Below are 20,180 nucleotides of genomic sequence, written 5' to 3'. Positions count from 1 at the left end.
GAAGGATGGAGAAGATCAGTTGGACCGATTATGTGAGAAATGAAGAAGTGTTAATTAGAGTCAGTGAGCAGAGGAATATCCTACACGAAATAAGAAAATGGAAGGCTAATTGGATTGGTCATGTTTTACGCAGAAACTGCCTTCTAAAAGAAGTTATTGAAGGAAAGATAGAGGGACGGATAGAAGTGACAAGAAGACAAGGAAGAAGATGTAAGAAGATGCTGGATGACCTTGGGGACATAAGAGGATACTATCATTTGAAGGAGAAAGCTCTAGATCGCATCAAGTGGAGGAATTGTTTTGGAAGAGACTGTGGACCCGTCGTCTGACAGATTACTGATGATGATGATGATGAATGATGAACCAGAAAAGGATCTGGAGGGAAGGGCTCATAGCCTAAACAAGGAACGATCCCATCATTTACCTTGGGGAGCAGAAGAAAACCATGGAAACCTCAGTCAGGAAAGCCAGTGTACAAGCTGATATTTGAACCGAGCCACTCCTGGATACAAGTCTAGGCCATTATCTCTTGAGCCTAGACCAACCTGTACAGCGCCCCACACCAATATATTTGCTCTGCACCATCCTACTCACCATCAACTAATGTAAGAGATGAATGAAAGGACCAGTTCTTCACTTGAGATTTGGTTTCTTTCCTTGTCAGTGTCACAATATATAGTATGTAGAACTATGTCAACTAGGAATAGCACTGAAATTAAGAAAGCAACATTTACTCACATCATTAACAAAAATTGAGAATTAGGGCTTGAATTGCTTTCAGGACCTTACAGCAATACTTGCTCATCATGGCTACTGTACATACTGCAAGAATATGGAACATATTTAAGAATTTCTTTTATGCACTCTATTAAGTCTGTGGCAGGAAAGAGATAGAAAACTGATACAGAAGTTACACTTTATATCTATTCGATATATAAAGATATCACTCATGCAATCCTATATAGGAGGATAGACTCCACTTGTTACTAAAAATTAATCACAATTGTTTGAGCTGTTTTCAAGAAAACTGTAATTTTGTTGGGGGGGGGCCTCATCTGAAGGGTTCCTATTTCTTGCAGCTAGAATATTAATGTTCACTGGTCACCATTCTATGACAATAAACTTCTCCTGGTTTTCGAGTTGTGTGGATGTGGATAGTGCTGCTAACATCCCGCTGGCATATGCTGCCTTCAGCTTCAGGTTTGAATTATGCAGAGTCAGTCAGTCATTCTTGACTTCAGGTCTCATCGAGATCTATGACCAAGATTTTTGCTCTCTCCTAGACATGTACATATTTAGAGGTGGGGCCCCCTCTTGGAGATATAGAGGAGCCACTCTTCCTATGTATGTGCTATGTTCTTGCACTGTTGGCTATTCTTTTTCAGGTAAATTTCTGCTGGTACTTGCGAGCACATTCATTCTTGGATCCAAGTCCTGCAGGACTCATGACCATAATTTACTGCCTCACAACTCTGGGAGTGGTGAGACATCTGATGTAAGTAGGGTGAGCAAGTGTTCATGTACATATGGGGGTTTGTTTCACCAAACCCATGAGGTGGAAGCAAGAGTTTATTCCTGGTAAAAGGACAGTGGTCAGAAGGAAGAGTGGGTAAGGTTCCACCTGCAGTCAGGAAAATACAGTTCATAATGAAAACGGTGATTGGCAGAAATGAGGATTTTCTGTATTCCTGTTTTTTTTCAAGATATTGGCATGAACTGTAATTAAATGAGAAGTGAATTGATCCACTCTAGATACTGTGCAATGTCTGTGAAGACAATGTAATTGGTCGTATCACAAACTTTCTTATTGTCATCATTTGGCCTGCTGTTCGAGACAATGCCACGAAGCTTCCAGATCTGAGTGCCATCTCTCTGAACCTCTGGGAACACCATCCCACTGCCACTGTCACCATTGCATACACTGCTCCCTGTAAACAGTTTCAAATATCAGCTTTAGTTGGGTGCTGAATATATCTGTAAATGGTGGGGTGGTTGGTTGGTTGGTTGGTTTCCAATGGCTGCATTTGGGATCATTTAACCCATTTTGCTTCCCAGTAGAGAGCACTTAAGTTCTTGCTTTGTCGCATCTTGAAGAAGTTTGCACTTTTATTTTGGGAAGCTTTTTGCAACATAAGTTTTAAATAACAACAAATACAATATATTAGTCATGTTGAAAATGCCATATATGAATCAATTTTTATTCATCCTTCCAGTGAAATGCATAATGCGAAGGTGTGTCAGTCCACAAAAAAATTTTTGAATGTCTTTTGTTGAAATTTTTATTTGGTGTTACAGAATAAGTTTTTTTTAGTCCATATCAATGTATTGAATTGAATTGAATTTATTTATATTCTATAAATCCTAAGCAGGTTAGTACCTTTGGATACAGAACATGTCAAAAGGTTACATACATAAGTACAGGCAATTTTAGCTTAAAAATTAATATAACTTAATTTTACATCATTCTCTATTTACATTGAAGTATTCATCTAAAGAGTAGAAGGAATGAGCATGTAGATAATTCTTTAACTCTGATTTAAACTTTTTAGTATCATTGCCCAAGTTTTTAATACTTTGTGGCAGATTGTTGAACACTTTTATGCCAGTAAAGTAGACTCCTTTTTGATATACTGATAAAGTTGATGAGGGTAGGTGGAAGTTATATTTTTGTCTAGTATTCATGTTATAGACATCAGAATTTAATTTAAATTTATCTTAGTTGTAAACAACAAATAGGAGAAGCGATAATATGTATTGCGATTGAAGCGGTAGAATTTTTAATTTCTTAAATAATTCTCTACATGAATCTCTAATTCTACATCCTGTAATGATTCTTATTATATTCTTTTGTATTTTAAAAATTAAACTATGTGAAGAGATCCCCCAAAATATTAATCCATAGCATTAATCCATGTAGATGCAACCTTTATTACCAATGAAGTTCAGATCAAACTTTCTTACATTAACATACAAAACCAATTATATTACATAATCTTTTGAACATATCAACTAATTATTTGACTGTTTTCCAGTGTGATGTATGTTTAATGGAATATAAATTCTAGTTAATGTATAAATCTATACCATCTAATAATCATGTGATCCTCTAAAGATTAGTGACAATGGTCTATTCATGACACAAATATTATGTTGGACATTGTTCACTGTCTTACATACGGCGGTGTTACCTAAAAGAACTTGTGTGAAATGCTCTCACTTCCCCTCGCTCATACAACAATATATTTAAGATACACTATATTTCAGAAGCTGGATCTGCTTCTGTCATAGTGTGTAAGTAGGGACAGGATTCTACAACTTAATACGATCTGTAGGCCCATTTAAACATGAAGATGAAAACAGGCCCACGTTCTGAAATATCGCGTATTTGAAATATACCTATGATGATTGATACTGTCCAACATAGTACTTATACAGCGTATTGATATTGTGACATGATGGTTGAAAGACGGAATAACAGACTCAGAAAAGAAATCCATTGCTGGGCAACGGTTGGGTAAACATATAATAATACCTAACTTGTTGTGAGACAATGGCTCAATAATTATTCTTCTGTGACAATGAACAAGTGATGTGACAGGAAATTTGGAAGTGGTATTTCCTATGTGGTCTTTGCCAAGGCTATATAAGGAGAATCAGCCGGAGTTTTCAATCAGTAGCCCATGTGGAGGTGAGTTCAGATACTTCCACTGTAGCCTTGTGAGTCCCAGAAGGCCACAAAAAGGTATAACTGGGCCACCCTATTCCTGGGGGATATAAATATGGGGATCTGGCCTTCCAGGCTGAGGGAGTCTCAAATCTGAGACAGTAAAAATATGGTCATGAGTCTCATGGGACCTGGACCTGAGAATGACTGCACTGTCGAAGGCCAGCAGGAATTTTAAATGACAGATCCATCCTCTTGACAGAGAGGATGTTACATAATGGCTATGGCCACAAGGGTTCAGTTTAAAAAATCACTGGTTGTGAGTCTTCAGGGGCTTGGAGCCAAGGCAAACTGATTGGCGGTAAACTGCCAGTCATAAAGTAACTCTGACTCTGACTCACTGACTCTCTTCAGTCAGTCGAGAATGTGAGGGATTTAGATCAATGGCTTAGGTGTTAGACAGTCTCCAGCCAATGAGGTCAGGAGCCAATGAACATGGAGGCTGAGCCATTACCTAGCAATGACCAAAGAAGATGAACTCAGAAGAATCAGTGTAAATCGTAAAATACGTGTATGTGGATTAATGACAGTGTTACAGTTACTTGTAGTTATGTAGTAAATGTTCAATAAATACAGTTATCAATCCAAACCCTGTGTCTAGACACTAATACGTGACAGAGTAATATTCTTATTACTGATTATTTCTACCAAATANGAAGATGGAGGCGATACGTTCCTCTGAAACGTCGGTTAACACCACATTTACACGGTGCCAAATCCCAGAAGACTGCTTTCTTAACATTACATAGATTGCACTTGAAAAATGTGTGTTCTCCAAACTGTGGTTGAATTGGCACAGCAGTCAGTAATAAGTAATTAAGTTTGACCTGATCTTGATTCAAAGCAGAGGTAATACTGAACAAAACTTAAATTTGTTAGATAATTTTCTTGCAGAGATCATGCACATAATTTCAGCAGAAGCTGTCCAGTAATTGTAAACATGAAACACATGAATGGTGGATAGATAGACAGATATGACCTCATCATTATACATCGAGTTTATACACTTGATAAAAAGAATGCATAAAACTGTTCAATAATTATTTCTGTAGTTATGAAGGAGAAAATGATTTAACTTGAGATGCTGATGTTTTTGCACTCAAATGGATTGAGCGCTGACTAATTACATGATTTCAATTTCACACTAGATTATTCAGATTGGTTTTGGATTCCATTCCACACAACTTGGGTATGTCAGTGTGGAATACACCAACTTCTCATAAATCATGTAAAACACTGCAGCTGGCAAGTCCAAGGACTTGTGGAAAACTGAGAGTTAGGGGAACCATTTCCACACTGATCAAAGATTAAGTCACTGTTCCTTTACTTACTTACTCATGGAGCTGAGCCCTTCTGGAGGAGCCACCAATTCTACAGCTACTCAAGAATTTCCCAGCATTTTATAGAACCCGAAGGTTCATTAACGTGTTCACAAGAGCCCTCCACTGGTACCTATCCTGAGCCAGATCAATCCAATCCACACCATCCCATCCTATCTCTCTAAGATCCATTTTAATATTGTCCACCCACCTACGCCTTGGTCTTCCCAGTGGTCTCTTTCCTTCTGGCTTTCCCACCAATATCCTAGATGCATTTCTCATCTCCCAATTCGTGCTACATTCCCTGCCCACATCATCCTCCTTGATTTGATCATTATAATTATACTTGGAGAAGAGTACAAGTTATGAAGCTCCTCATTGTGCAGTTTTCTCCAACCTCCTGTCACTTCATCTCTCATCAGTCCAAATATTCTCCTGAACACCCTGTTCTCAAACACCCTTGTCTATGTTCCTCCCTTAATGTCAGAGATCAAGTTTCACACACATATAGAACCATAGGCAAAATTATAGTTTTGTATATTCTAATTTTTATGTTTTTGGACAGCAGACATGAAGGCAAAAGGTTCTTGACTGAATGGTAGCAAGCATTACCCCAGTTCAATGACCTCTTAATTTCCTCCTGAATCAGGTTTTGATCTGTTATCATTGTTCCAAAATATCTGAACTGTGCCACATTTTCAAAACACCTGTTTGCTATCTTTATGTCATGATTTTGAACTGCATTTTGGCGACGAGACAGCAACATATACTTAGTTTTTTCTCTGTTTACTTCTGTCTACTTCTTTACGTCAATTAAAGTTTGTGTGTTTTTTCTTTATGGTGTTCCCTTACTACAAATATAAAATACTATTGTACATACTGACTAATAAATTAGATACAAAATGCAAATTTAGTCATTAAAAAGCATAATTATGCAGTGGTTATTAAGAAGCAACAAAACTTGTTTTGGATCTTCTTACAGTCTTGATTTCAACAAATGTGGACCTCCTAAAGTAGAAGCCATCAATTACATCCATGTATACATAAATGAAAACCAATGCCATAGTTAGCAAAACAGGATAAAAGTGAAAAACTGTGGGAGGTTCAAATCTGCTACTGATAAAACTGCAATTAGCAAGGGATTGCTGTATACACTCAACTGCTAGCCCTTATCATAATTACAATCAGAAACTGAACATACCATTTCGATATCCTGCACAGAAAGTTGTATTAGAAGTGAACTGTGAGAAGAAGGTGCTATGACTCCAGAGGCAAGTTTCCTGGGTCACAACTGGCATTTTCACCATTTTTAACTTTTGCGCAGTATTGCCATTCTCATCTAAGCCCCAACCAGCTACCTGTTGTTCAAAAGTAAACAAAAGAATTAATGAATGCCATTATAACTTGTTCCACAGATTTATGGAAATGTTGATTCTTTTATCACTTTTGTTTTTATAATTTTAGCAATAATGTTTCCTTGTTCTGTAGATAATTAGTTTGTCACAAATTATGTAAATTATTTCACTGAATGAAGTGTACTAACTTCATTGACAAGTGACGGTCGCTCAGTTGGTAAAGTTCACTTGTAGACTCAAACCATGGAGTTCTTATGAGATATTATTATATTAAATACTAGCGCAGTTGTTGTTTCATAGGTTATTTAATGATGCTATATAAACCACAGAAACTGTTTACTGTTGATGTATAAGAATGATTATAAGGTGAAGCAGTGGTATGGCCTGTAGCAAGATATTATCCTAAAAATCCACAGGAAGAATTGAGAAAAATCACAGAAGTTATCAATGAGAATAATCTGTTGGCCACCTAGAATAAGAATTACATACAGCTTGAATACAAACCAAGCATGTTTACATTGAGCCAACACAAATTTTTATTTTAATTAGAATCAGGAAATACCATTTTTACAAGCAATTCTTAACTTGGCTTCTTTATAACATTTTAGCTAACTCAATGAATCAGGGATTTCCTTGAGAAGCTGTCAAGAAATTCTTTACCTTCTATGGAGGGCATAAATTTATTACAGTGTTCACAAGAATCCATGACTGGTCCTGATCCTGAAGCAGATAAATATCATCCACTCCTTCACATCATATAAATATATATAATATAAATATAATAATACAAAGAAAATATATTTGAATATTTGACTTTTATTTAATTTTAAGCATAGATACAGTTTTCTGGCTGAAATTTTGAATGTATTTCTAAGTTCCCCCATGTACGAATGCTAGGTGTTTCCTGATTTAATTAATTATCCTACTAATATCTGGTGAAGAATACAAATTATGAAGCTGTTCATTATATACCAGTAATTTTTTCAATACTTCTGTTGCCTTTTCCTTGCAAAACATTCCCAGGATATTGGGTGAACAAGTGTTTCATCTCATCAGCAGTGAAGAAGTATATAATGTGTATCTTATTTAGCAACAGAAAGATTAAAACACTATGGTTTGCAGTATATTGGTTATTATAACCTTTATACATTCCAAGAAAACATATGTTATCTGGAGACTGGATCTTACCACACCTTCCTTTCCAACTATACTTTCCAGGCTGATATCTCTCTGATTCCAAAGACATACAGGTCTTACATTTGTTGTGTACAGTACAGTAGTAGCTAGGACCAGCATGGCTACATCTGCTTGGAAGTTGCTACTATTGAAAAAAGGATTAACAAATATCCTAGATACCTGAAATACAGACAAAAATATGCACCGTTTATTGATTATGATGATGTTGATCCTGTACTCAGATTTTCTTGGTTATGTACAAGTATTTTAATATGTGTGTTAATACTGTCATGCGTTTGAGTGACTACAGATTGAGTTTGGAGTGGTAATTGGATCTACTGGGATCTTAAAGAACTCATGACTCTACTTTACAAATCACTATCACACAAAAACTATTATTCTCAGTCATGGTCTTCACTGTTGTGCTTGATAACATCTTCCAACAGTGGATGTTCCTTTGCTCCTGGGCTCACATCCTCGCAGGCTTGCAATCATCTCACACCAATCTCATGCCCATCTAACCGCTGTCTCAGAAGTGTCTCATAATGAGTAGAGAATATACCTCTAAGTAATCTTTTTATTAATACTGTCACGTATCTGGGGTTTGCATATCTAATAAAATTGGTTTTTGGATTTGATGATCAAATATTTTGGACCTTTATACAACTGGTTAAAACAGTTCACAAATCACTACCTGTAGCACTGGAATTTTCTTCTGACTAAACAGTCCACAGGAACTCTTCTGACTTCCAACTGAACTGTCAATTCAAAGTCAAGGTCACCTTGTGACTGACGGTCAGCAAATTGTGGTGTAGAGCCCAATCTCTGGCTCATGACCAGATATTTATTACTGTTTGACAGTTATGATTTTGCTTTTGTCGGGGGCCTTCTCTGACAAGAGGATGGGTCTGTATTTTATATATACTGCTGTTGCGAGTCCCTTGGGACTCACAACCATATTTTACTGCCTCAGATTTGAGACTTCCCTTTTCGTCGCCTTCTACAACTCTCAGGGTCACAGTGGAGGTATCTGACTCTGCCTCCACAAGGGTTTTAAGGAAAGAATTGTCAATTATTTTTGGCTTCTCATTATACAGCCTTGCATTGAGCCATAGCACAGAAAACACATCCATTGCCTAGCAATTGACATATGCGAAACCACACAGAGAACACCTCTCGTGACACTGGTTCTATTGTTATATGTGTGTATTGCAGGCATTGCCTAGAAATGGGTCTGCTCCACTGTTGGCTGCACATTTGTCCTGGGCTTGTTTAATGAGTCGTTCCCTAGCAATGGGTCTACATGTCACAATATCATGAAAAAGATACTGAATAGAGGTTATGGCTCAAGTATTTGTAGGGATGCCATTGGCAAAGAATGGGAATCTCACTGGTGTTTTACGTATTACTGTATCAGTATTAAACTGGCATATTTCTAAATAACACTTAAATGAAAGGGTTTAGAGTAATTAAAGAAACTGTAATATAGGAAGTAATAATGAATGGGTAGTAAAGTATGCAATATTAAAAGCAAACATACATCAAATTCCTGCGAACTTTCTTCCTTGCGATTTCTGAGGTCGTATCTTCCTAAGTAAACAGTAAAATCACGTGGAGCCAGTATCTTCCCATCCTTGGTGACACAATGGGCAGCTGTAAAGAAAGGCATAGATATATTTGGGTCAGTAGGAAACTACTGTATTTTAATTTGAATATAAAGATAACTTTGTGTTTTCCAATAAAAAATCAATCTCATTATTACCTTTAACATCTTTCAAAGTTGGCAATATTTTACTGATGATTCCTGCATAGTTGTGAGACACACACACACTTGTACGTCTATGGACTGCTTCTTTGTTTGGAAACTACCGTCAAACTGTTTCAAATGTGAAGCACAAAAATGATAAAATGACTTACCTGTGATAAGGCCGCACCAGAGCTCAACCGGATAGTCACTGGCTTCCCACTGCAGCAGCCTGGGTCCGAGCCCGGGTCTGGTCAAGTGGGATTTATGGTGGACAAAGTGACGCTGAGGCAGGTTTTCCCCGAGCACTTCGGTTTCCCCTGCCAATTTTCATTCCACCAAATTCTCCATAATCATAATCACCCGGGGTAGGTACAATAGGCCAATCAGTGGTCGATGTGCCGAGTGGACCCAGCTGGACTCCACCCCCCACTATGCGAATTAAAAAAAATTACCTGTGATAATGGTCTTGGTACCAGCAAAAGATCCACCACAGTTGTATACCATGTCATAACCCTTTTGTTGATATATAGCTGCATGCCAGGGCCACTGACCATGTGCTGTGTCTTGTCCATAAAAGATGAGGGCATTAGTTCTCACTACTGGAAAGCCACATTTGGTATTTGTGTTCACACCTGTTACAACCAGTAAAAATAGTTCACTTATTGTGTCTGAGGAAAATGGGAACATTTAGACTTGTGAAGCTGAACTTTGTACACAATATTTCTTTGCTCCAGTACTGAATAATTAACCTAAGCAGGTCAGTGTTTGCAGTGTCATTATGTTGTTTACATGGAAAGTAAATACAGGATTAATCTTGGTCAGGTATGTCAGGATCAGAAGACGACGGGAATAAATGGCAGTGGAATGTATGTTCTAGTCAGTATTATAGTTCTAAACTCTGCCAAAAACAGATATTTCTAGAATACTGGTAGATAGCTGCACTGCTTATTCTATCATGTCTTTCCAGAACTTTCCAGGTTCAGAGCACACATATTCAATGAAATTTTGATCTTGAAGTGTTCCTCAAGGAATATATAGGCCTAATATGAGATTTCATCATCAATCAAAGGGTTATCTGTGGAAACCAACGTTATAGAAGGGAGTTTTTAAAATTTTCCATTAAATTTTCAGATGTTCTACTAGCTGTGCTAAATGCAGAAACAAATGCAGACTAAAGAATAGTATATCAAGGAAAGTCGTCCATTGATAGGCAACGGCCGGTGAATACGTTCTCACAGCAACCAAAACACGCTTTCACGTCAACAATAACTGGACAATTGCAAGACAGCAGCCAACTTAACATGTCATGCAACAATGGAGGAATTCTTGGAAGCTGTGTTTTCTACGCAAGGACTAATCTTGAGTCATGGGAACATGACAGCAGACTGCTTAGAAAACCATTTCAGAGCACATGGCTTGTGTGACTGTGACCATAGACGACTTGTGGAAGCTGAAGGAGAAGCCCTGCTGGCCACCATTGATAAAGACATCCTTGTTAATTTCCAACCCTGTGGTGTCTCGAAAGAAATACAATCCTTGAAACCAGGAAAGGCCGTGATTTTCATGGAATTCAAAATGAATGTCTCCAGCATCTTCCAAGAAGACCTCTTGTGTATTTAACACATGTATTCAATCAATGCCTTTGGTTTTGCCACTTCCTGACATATTGGAAGGAGGCAAAATTCGCAAGTCTGCAAAAACCCAGCAAAGATCCAAAGTTTCTTCAAAATAGATGTCCAATCACCTTCTTGTCCACTACAGGCAAACTCTGAGAAGCTGATTATAAGAGCAGCCCAAAAACACAATGTGGAAAGAAACTTATTAAATGCAGGTCAGTTTGCCTTTTGAGTATATCACTGTATGATGCTTCAGTGCATGAGGATGGTGAATCACGTCACCCTAAGTTTCAACAATATTTCGACGGCGGCTGTGTTCTTGGATATCAAAAGCCTTCAACACAACATGGCACTCTAGCCTATTATATAAATTTTCAGAATTAGAATTTTCAACAAGTCTCATTAAGGTGATTTCTTTTCTCACTGGCAAAATTTAAAGTCTTGGTAGAAGGCGAATTTTCTATGCCAAGAAAAATAGCGGCAGGGGATCCTCAAGGTTCCACTCTTGCCCCAGTATTGTACAGCCTGTATTCAAACAATGCCCCCGTGGCACCTGGAACTCATCTTGCTCTGTTCACGGACGATACCTGTATTTATGTGACAGAGAAACATGAACGTCATATTCTCTGCAAACTGCAACGTAGACTCAATGCGGTGAATTCGTGGTGTGAGCACTGGAACATAAAGATCAATGAAGGGAAAACTCAGGCAAACAATTAAAGGGACAAAATATTCCCTTCGTAAATAATGTAATGAATCTTGGTATCATTTTTGACAGGAGAATGACATGGAGACACCATAACAAAAGGACTGTAGCCAAGGCCTTGCTCACACACAGAAGAACCTATTCTCTATTCAAAAGTTGTCATTTAAGTACAAATATTAAATTTACGTTTTACAAAGCTCTGATTAGGTCAGTTATGGCTTATGTCTCTCCCACCTGGGAATGTGTGGCAGATGCTCACCCCTTGAAATTGCAGTGTCTGCAGAACAGAGCACCCTGCACTATTGGAAATCTTGACGGGCGTATACAGTCCATGGAGTGCGTGTGGCTTTCCAAATTCCTTACATTTATAAATATATAACTAAATTATACAGGATGCAGGCAGAAGTAATCCTAAATCACATACATCCAAAATGTACGTGGTATTGGGCGAGAAGAAGCCGGGCATAGGAAGTATAAGGGGCTTGAACTTGTCGGCGGTTAGGCCTATGGCCGTTCAGCTGACTAACTGCAGTTTCAGAGTAAGTACATAAGTTAAGGTATAACTGCTGCACAAGCCTTCACTGACAGGAAACCTCTGTATACCTTTTACAGATGTTGCTTAATATAGTGAAGTGACAAAAGAAGCACAGAATCCATAGCGACTTGGATGCCATGACAGCACTGATATATGTGTGATTTACAGTGCAACAAATGTAGCGATTACATAGAAAGACCGACCCCTCCTTCTTCAAAGAGGAGGCCCCATTTCGAAGCATGTATGATTCTAGGAGAGAATAAAAATCTTTGTCATGGATCTCGATGACACAGAAGCCAGGAATGACTGTGCTGGTGAAAAGCAGCAGCAATTTAACTGACAAACTGACCAATTGACTGATCATGGGTTGGGAGCTGAGAGTCAGATTGAGTTGTGAGACAGTCACTAGCCAATAAGGACATAAGCACAGAAGCACTGGAATATCCATTCAAGGGAGCTGCTACTTAGTAATGACAAGTGAAGACTGTAATAGACTGAGACCTAACATGTGCTATAGTGATTTGTAAAGTGTGTATATCAGTGACAGCATCATAATTATTTGTAGTTACAAGTGGTAAATTTTTAATAAATCTGATTAACAATTCAAACCCTGTGTCTAGTAACAATATTATAGTTCCAACTGTCTTATATCTTCAAGGTACTCATTTTCCATAAGGTTTAACAACTTAAATTTTTAATGTATTCCCTGGTTCTCAAATTATGCTACATGTCTAGTGTCTCTCAGACTTGTTTTAATCACTTGGATATCAGGCAAAGCTATACATATGTAATTTTTCTCATTTATTCTGTGAACTCAGTTAAAAGTTCAAATGAATGTAATTCTTATAAAATGATGAACTTACTTGTTTCCTCTACTGGAGGTGTGCGTGTTGGTGGAGGTGGTGGTGGTGGTGGAGGTGGAGGTGTGCGTGTGGGTGGAGGTGGAGGTTTATATGTCGGTGGAGGTGGAGGCCTTTGTGTTGTTGATGGTTCTTCCACTGGCACTGGCATATTAACTGGAGGTCTTGGTCTAATTGGCTGACCATTTTCAGTGTTATAGGGGCAATCCAGACTACTTGAAGTACATTTCTGATTGAACAGACTATGCTGAAAAGAGAGAGCAGTAAGTGGAAGAGAACCTGTAACAGAGATACCAGAAAGAGTTACATATGTAAAGATGTACAGAGTTCAGATATGATAATGGTATTCACAATACACATAAACAAGAGTACTGTAACAAATGTTAATTTTTTCTTTTTTTTTTTCCTGTGGCACTACAGCCCCAATTTGGGCCTAGGCTTACCTCCATGAAACTCTCCGTTTCACTTCGGTTTACCAGATCATACACACATGGTAGGACTCCTTGGGCGAGTGATCAGCTCATCGCAAGGCCTCTACCTGTAGACAAACACAGAAAAACGCACAAAAACATCCATGCCCTGAGTGGGATTCAAACCCACGATCCCGGCTTCCGAGCGAGCGAAGACAGTGCACGCCTTAGACCGCTCGGCTAAAGTGACTGGCACAACAAATGGTTATACTGCAGGCAAACTTCATTAGGATGACCTCTTAAGGGGGAAGTTATACTTGTATGTAAGCCATGTTGAGTGATCTCATTTTTTAAATTCTAATGATTTTAAAAGCAGTGATTCAACTATGTAATTGCCCCATCCATGCAAATTAAGCTCTACACCCTAACTCTGATAAGCCACAAAAGTGAAGAAAGTTTTGTGAGAAAACTATATTTTATAGGGTAGCTGTATTCTCAGCTACTCACTAGCCTAATATTTTCGTCATAGTAGACAGCCTCTTCTACAAACCTGTCACTAATTTTGTGGCATTATGCTTTGGAGCTGAAAATCCACCTACTTTTAGGGATAGGGTAATTGCATAATTGAGCCAGAGTTTTTAATATTGTCAAAATTATAGAAATTGATAGCACTTCAAATGATTTTCATGAAACTTTCCCATCAAGCTCTCATTAATATATTTCATGCAGGGTCTCCCCATTTGCTATGCTGCCTCCATGTATTAGTAACATATATATTGTTGAGTAGTGAGTATGAACAAACTCTGTGAACTTACTTGGTTTGTTGCCTCTGCATATGACCTGATTGTTTACAGTGATGCTCTTAATTGTAGGCAAGGGTGATTTCACAGGAAAGTTTAATCTATAGAGAATGAAATACTGTTCACCAGTTCTCATCCTCTCCCATTCTTCATTCAGACTATTTACAAGATCAAGACGTCCTTTTGTGCTCTGGAATAAATATTTATGTGTAAGTATTAGCTGTTTCAGTTATTATAAGTAATGCAATACTCACTGAAGGAAAACAATGGGGAATTGAACTTTTTCCAAACTCCAAACCTTTTCAAAGAAGACTGGAGAGGTGTATTCTAATCTTGAGCACAAAGCATTTCCAAATGTCATACTTGCAATTTTACATCTTCATTGGCAATAATGCTGATTTATTGTAGCTAAAATTACATTGTTGATAGAGGTTATCAACAGTAAACACATTACATAATCAGGAGGTTATGAATTAGAAATTTCATCTACAGTACTTAATTTTTGTTATTTCAGTATCTCTGAATTTGTTATAATTAAATAACTAGGAGGAAGATTCTTACCTAAATATAGTAAAAATGAGAACTGAAACAAAATTATGAATGGTTCAGGCATGGAATTTTTAAATGCTACCAGATTTCTCAGAGCTCCTTGGAACTTGAGAAAGGGATGATATTGTGACAGAATTTCATTCTCAATAAAAAATACCATTCATAATTATGTGGCTACCGAAAATCTATAATTATTTGTCTATGCAACAAAGAGGAAACATAAGTTAATTTGTGATTCTGTATGAAGCCCCAGCAAGATCAGCCCATGTGGGATTCTTATTGCTGTAGCTACACTACAATAGGTTCTATTTATTCTCTTTCTTTCCTCCTCATTCTTTTCAAATGCAATGTGGGATTGTCAATGTTCTAAAAGACAACCACGTAAATCTGCAACAGTTGTATACATTAATTTGTATAAATTGAATGTACAGAATATCTGCAAAGCTATGTGGAATGTCAAAAGTTGACTGGCCCTGAAAAGGGCAGTCTGTTCCACCGTGATTGAGCTGGTAGAATTTTCTCCTTTGTAGTAGACCAAGTCTTTACGATTGTTCAGCTTGTTTGTCTGGCCGGTAATGTGGTGTTGTGTGTGCCTATAGGAACAGGTGCCTAAAGCGCGGTTGTTGGAGAGTTGCGGTAACTAAGTTAGCTGCCTGGTCACAGAGCGAGGTTGCTGGAGAGTTGCGGTTAGCTGCCTGGTCGCAGAGCGCGGCTGCTGGAGAGTTGCGGCAGCTACGTTAGCTGTCTAGTGACAAAGTGCGGTTGCTGGAGAGCTGTGGCAGCTACGTTAGTTGTCTGATAGCAGAACGCGGTTGCTGGAGAGTTGCGGCAGCTGTCTTTGGCCGATGACTCTGATGACTGATTGCTCTGAACTGAATGTGATCACTGATAATTGCAAGCTTTGGGCTCCGCTTTTATACCATGCTTGCTGGATGGAGCTTAAGCTTGCAGTTGCAATTGAGAGCACTGATTGGCTAGCGCATGTGATGATCTACAGGTGGGCTGGACATTGAGTGCTATATAAATACGAGTGGTGGCAGCAACGTGCGGCAGTGTCATATTGACTAGGAGTGAGTGCTGTCTGTTAGACCAGTGAAACCGTGTGTTAGTATGTGGGATGTTCCCACAGCAAGTTTTATCGATCCCACAGTATATAAGAGACATGAATATACTTTGTAGTATCTAAAAATCCCTACCAAATATACATCCTACACTGATTGTCACCAATAATGCTTACAGAATCTAAATATAGTAGTTGATACAACATTCTTACTAACAACTTAATGAACAAGCAGATCTCTGATTGTAAACTAACTTATAATGATCATTCAGCAGTACACAGGGTAAGATTCAAACCTCCTAGAACTTGAAGTTATATCTAACTTGATTAGTTCTATAACAATACATATTATTTTAATAGGAAAAAACAGCTGTAATAAGGTTTAAATTTGTGTTTGATCATTGCTGAATATGCAACAGAATCTAGTAATGAAATTAATAATGTAATTACTTTTAGGTTACTTTTGTCTGTTGTCACCTTTGATTTCTTTATCATGTTTCAAGTTAAAGTAACAGAACACAAGGGCAAGTAAGGGATTTAAAATAATATAATTAAAATAAATACATATATATTTTTTATTTTCAAGACACTGTTAGCCTCTTGACGAAATCCAAAGCTGTAGATGTGTGATTATAGAATTATACATAAATTAGGCACTGATATGACAGAAGATATAGTATTACTTAAGGGCGACTATAATGGATGAAATTCAATAATATATCACATTAGCTTTCACCTGATACGGTACATACCAACAGACAAACACAATGGAAAATAAACCTTCTTTAGAGGATAACAATTGATAAGCTATTCAAGAAATTGTCCATCTTTCATGAAACTCAAAATGACAAGCTAAAATCTGTGTAATTTACCAATGATACTGCAGTGATGTACAGCTCCACTCTGATATCAATTGCAACCACAGGATAAGGGTTGGGAACACTGATGAGTCCATACCAGTCTCCATATCTGTCAAGTTCATATCTAAATACTTGAGGGCAAGGTGATGCAAATGAGGATGAATCTTCAGGTGTGTTCAATACTAAAAGAAAAGAACATACATTAACAGTGTTAATAGCATCTCTAAACTGGATTCCACATACTTAAGATTAAAAATAAACAAAGAAGTCACAGTAAATGAACATTGAGCAGAAGTAAAGGTGAAGTTTTTAGCCGGGTTTAGATTACCTACAAATAGCAGTGAACATAAATCTGTAGTGAATAGAAGGCTCTACAGTGCAAAAGAAGTACTGAATTAAGTAGTTACTATAGGATTCTGACGATGGTGTATAACACACTGATATATTGGGTTTTCAGACTTTATCCATTGTCCTGGTTTTTAAGATAACTAATAAAAACACGACGTTTCGGAAACTGGATCTGTTCCCGTCCTCAGGTGAAGGAAAACACCTATTCTGTTGGGTCTGTTAGAAAGAGCTAGCCTCAATCACTGGATGATTGAGTGATTGAGGCTAGCTCTTTCTAACGGACCCAACAGAATAGGTGTTTTCCTTCACCTGAGGACGGGAACAGATCCAGTTTCCGAAACGTCGTGTTTTTATTAGTTATCTTAAATACCAGGACGATGGATAAAGTCCGAAAACCCAATATATTAAGTACTGAATTAAGTTTTAATAATTTAACTATGGAATTCAAATAGTAGTAGTAGTAATAGCAGCAATAATAATAGTAATTGTAAGTTACTGAAAAGGTATTTCATTCAAATCTCATTGTGCTGCCTATTATGAATGAGGTTTTTTGTTATTTTTATCAGTCTCTTTAAACTGATACCACGGTAACAGCTTGAAATTAGTCACTCTGAGACAATATCTTGATACAGATTACAGTCTTCCTCAAAATCCTTTTTACATTTTTTTTTTACATTTTCTGCTCCAAATTACCTCCCCAGTCTCCTAAAGTTTGGCCACACAACTTTGAAACACACAAAATATGAAATGTGAAATCCATGCAGGAGTATACACAGGCTTTCCACATATGATGTTAACACCTTGTCCTTCTGAACACTCAGCTGTTCTTAACCAGATTCATGAAGAAAATCTATGTAATGATGAAAACTTGGTGTTTCTATTCTAATGGCCATCATACAAATATAAACCACATATACTGCAATGTCTATCACATTTTGAAGCAGATATTTGCCATAATCTCTCATGGCCTTGACATCAGTTTACTGTAGTTCACTATTACTTCATAGAATGCTACTACACTATCTTCCTGTACCCACCTTGTTGCTTCCAACAAAGGATCCAGCTCAAATTTTAACAATTCAAAGGGATTCCTTAACTGACATACACCGCTTCATTTAAATAAAAATGTTCTGTATTTTGTCCACAGAATGTTTCATAAGTTCTATATGACTGTCAGAATAAAGACTGAATATTTTCCCACTCAGGGTTAACTTACTGCCCATTTTAATCTAGATGCAGTGTGATTCCTGGGAGGAAGGAATTAAATTTTTAAACATTACTTAGATAAATCTCGTGATACAAAGGGTTAACATAACCATATCTCTTACGATTCTTTGTAATAGCTAAATTAACACATCTTCATCTGTGCCTTAAAACTTTTTTCATACTTACCTGTGTCTCCTATTGGTGGTGGCAATGATGGTGGTTTTGGCTGAAATGTTCCTGGAGACTGCTGAATGTTATATGGACATTCCAAACTGCTTGAAAAGCATTTGTCATTATAAATTGCGTGCTGAATTGTTAGTGTAGTAAGAAATGGAGCACCTGTAAAATCACGGAAATCAGAGAATAAAGTTTTACATAAGAACAACACAGAAATTAATTATGCAACAATGGAAATTTTGTTGGAACCAAAAAATATGTATATGTTCTTTTGTAATCAGAAGACTGGTGTGTGGTGTGCTATTACTGCTACATTGATTGCAGGACCAATATTTTTGAACAGATTATTAATTCAGAGTGGCGCGTATGTCACTAACACTCTGAGGTCCTTTTCTGAGTGCATCATGGAAGAAGGCAGCAGATATGCCTATTTTATGCGAGATGGTGCCACAGAATGCGTTGCTATTGATTCCATTAACATTTTAAATCAGGTGTTTGAAGGCAGACTGATGAGTTCCAGAATGTGGCCTGAAAGGTCTCCCGACTGAAATCCTTGTAATTTTTATCTATTGGGAAACTCAGAAAGCAAAAGTCTATTCAAATACTCCCAACACAATGGATAAACTTAAGTACATCTGAGAAACAATTATATCTGTCAAGGTCAGCGAACTCAAACTAGTGACAAACAACTTTTACTAGAAACTTGAAGTTTGTTTAAAGACGGAAGGGAGACATTTTAAGCATCCGCCATGGTGGTGAGTCCTTCTAAACAATTTCTTTACTTTGAGAAAAATATGCATCTGTATTTATAATGTGTAGTATATTTGCCGCCAGTTAGACTTTATTTTATCAGGAGATGACAGCTAAGATTCAAGCTAACAAGTGGAGGGTAAGAGGGTCAGGCAATTTGGCCCTTTGAGAAAGACTCTGTGGACTACAAAGCTTACATTAATGAATATTTAAGTTCAAGTACATAAATATTCTTTTTTTCTTTTTTGTTTTAAACGATTTTCTCACCTGCGTGGCTAAACAATTGTACCAAACTGATGTGAGAGTGGCAACATTGAATCAAAATTACATCCCAGAAGATAGAGAGAAATTCAAATTTTGAAAAAGTTTGCTACCATTCATTTCTTGTTGTCTTCCCACCTTTTCTAAAAAGGTAGATGTGAAGAATAATAATCCTTAGAACATTTGGCTACACTTTAAATAAATTTCTCAATTTTGATGGGTTTTGAACCACGTCATAGGACTCAAGAAGACTGCCAAATCCAAGACCTAGAATCAAAATTGTTTGCAATAATTTGTAGATTCTCCTTAATCCTTTGGATAGCGCTGGTTGTGATTATGAAACAAAGTCATTGGCATAATGGAAGGAACTACATGGCCTTGTAGGCTTCAGAAAGTGACTGCTGGAAAAGAGTAAACCATTTTGCGATATGCAACGTTATTCTGACCACATTGTTCTAAGTAAGAAGACTGCAAATTCTATCAATATATATTTGTGGAAAGTGAAATTACTAGTATGCTTTACATTGTGATATGGTGTCTGGTGAAAGGGTGATATTCCCTTGCATTAATAATAAATATCATCCGTTTTATACAAACGTGCTGTACTTATTTGCAACCTTTTTTTTTATTTACTCCTCTTATTATGACTTCACCCCCTGTTACATACGCCATGGCAGAGGGGTCCATTTCTTCCCTCTCAAGAGGCTATAATGTGAGCTAG

The 20,180-nt window shown here is 37.4% G+C and overlaps 1 protein-coding gene across 2 annotated transcripts in view; it reads right to left on the bottom strand.

Moving 5' to 3' along the window:
* Nucleotides 1–657: 657 nt before the first annotated feature.
* The window catches only part of LOC111867570 (serine protease gd), a 37,077-nt gene continuing 17,554 nt past the window's right edge, over nt 658–20,180 (bottom strand). For both annotated transcript variants that reach the window (XM_023857554.2, XM_023857555.2), the window contains 9 exons: nt 18,458–18,610; nt 16,730–16,899; nt 14,264–14,438; nt 13,042–13,317; nt 9,774–9,953; nt 9,115–9,227; nt 7,587–7,754; nt 6,245–6,401; nt 658–1,928 (listed from right to left, as the gene is read on the bottom strand). In XM_023857554.2, coding sequence (XP_023713322.1) covers nt 1,723–1,928; nt 6,245–6,401; nt 7,587–7,754; nt 9,115–9,227; nt 9,774–9,953; nt 13,042–13,317; nt 14,264–14,438; nt 16,730–16,899; nt 18,458–18,610 — 1,598 coding nt within the window. In that variant the 3' untranslated portion in view covers nt 658–1,722. The remainder of the gene's footprint in view (nt 1,929–6,244; nt 6,402–7,586; nt 7,755–9,114; nt 9,228–9,773; nt 9,954–13,041; nt 13,318–14,263; nt 14,439–16,729; nt 16,900–18,457; nt 18,611–20,180) is intronic.

The sequence above is a fragment of the Cryptotermes secundus genome, unplaced genomic scaffold (assembly GCF_002891405.2).
Source record: "Cryptotermes secundus unplaced genomic scaffold, Csec_1.0 scaffold480, whole genome shotgun sequence".
Classification (NCBI taxonomy): Eukaryota; Metazoa; Arthropoda; class Insecta; order Blattodea; family Kalotermitidae; genus Cryptotermes; species Cryptotermes secundus.
The sequence above is the reverse complement of the archived record's forward strand: the minus strand, read 5'-3'. Positions and strand labels throughout refer to the sequence as shown.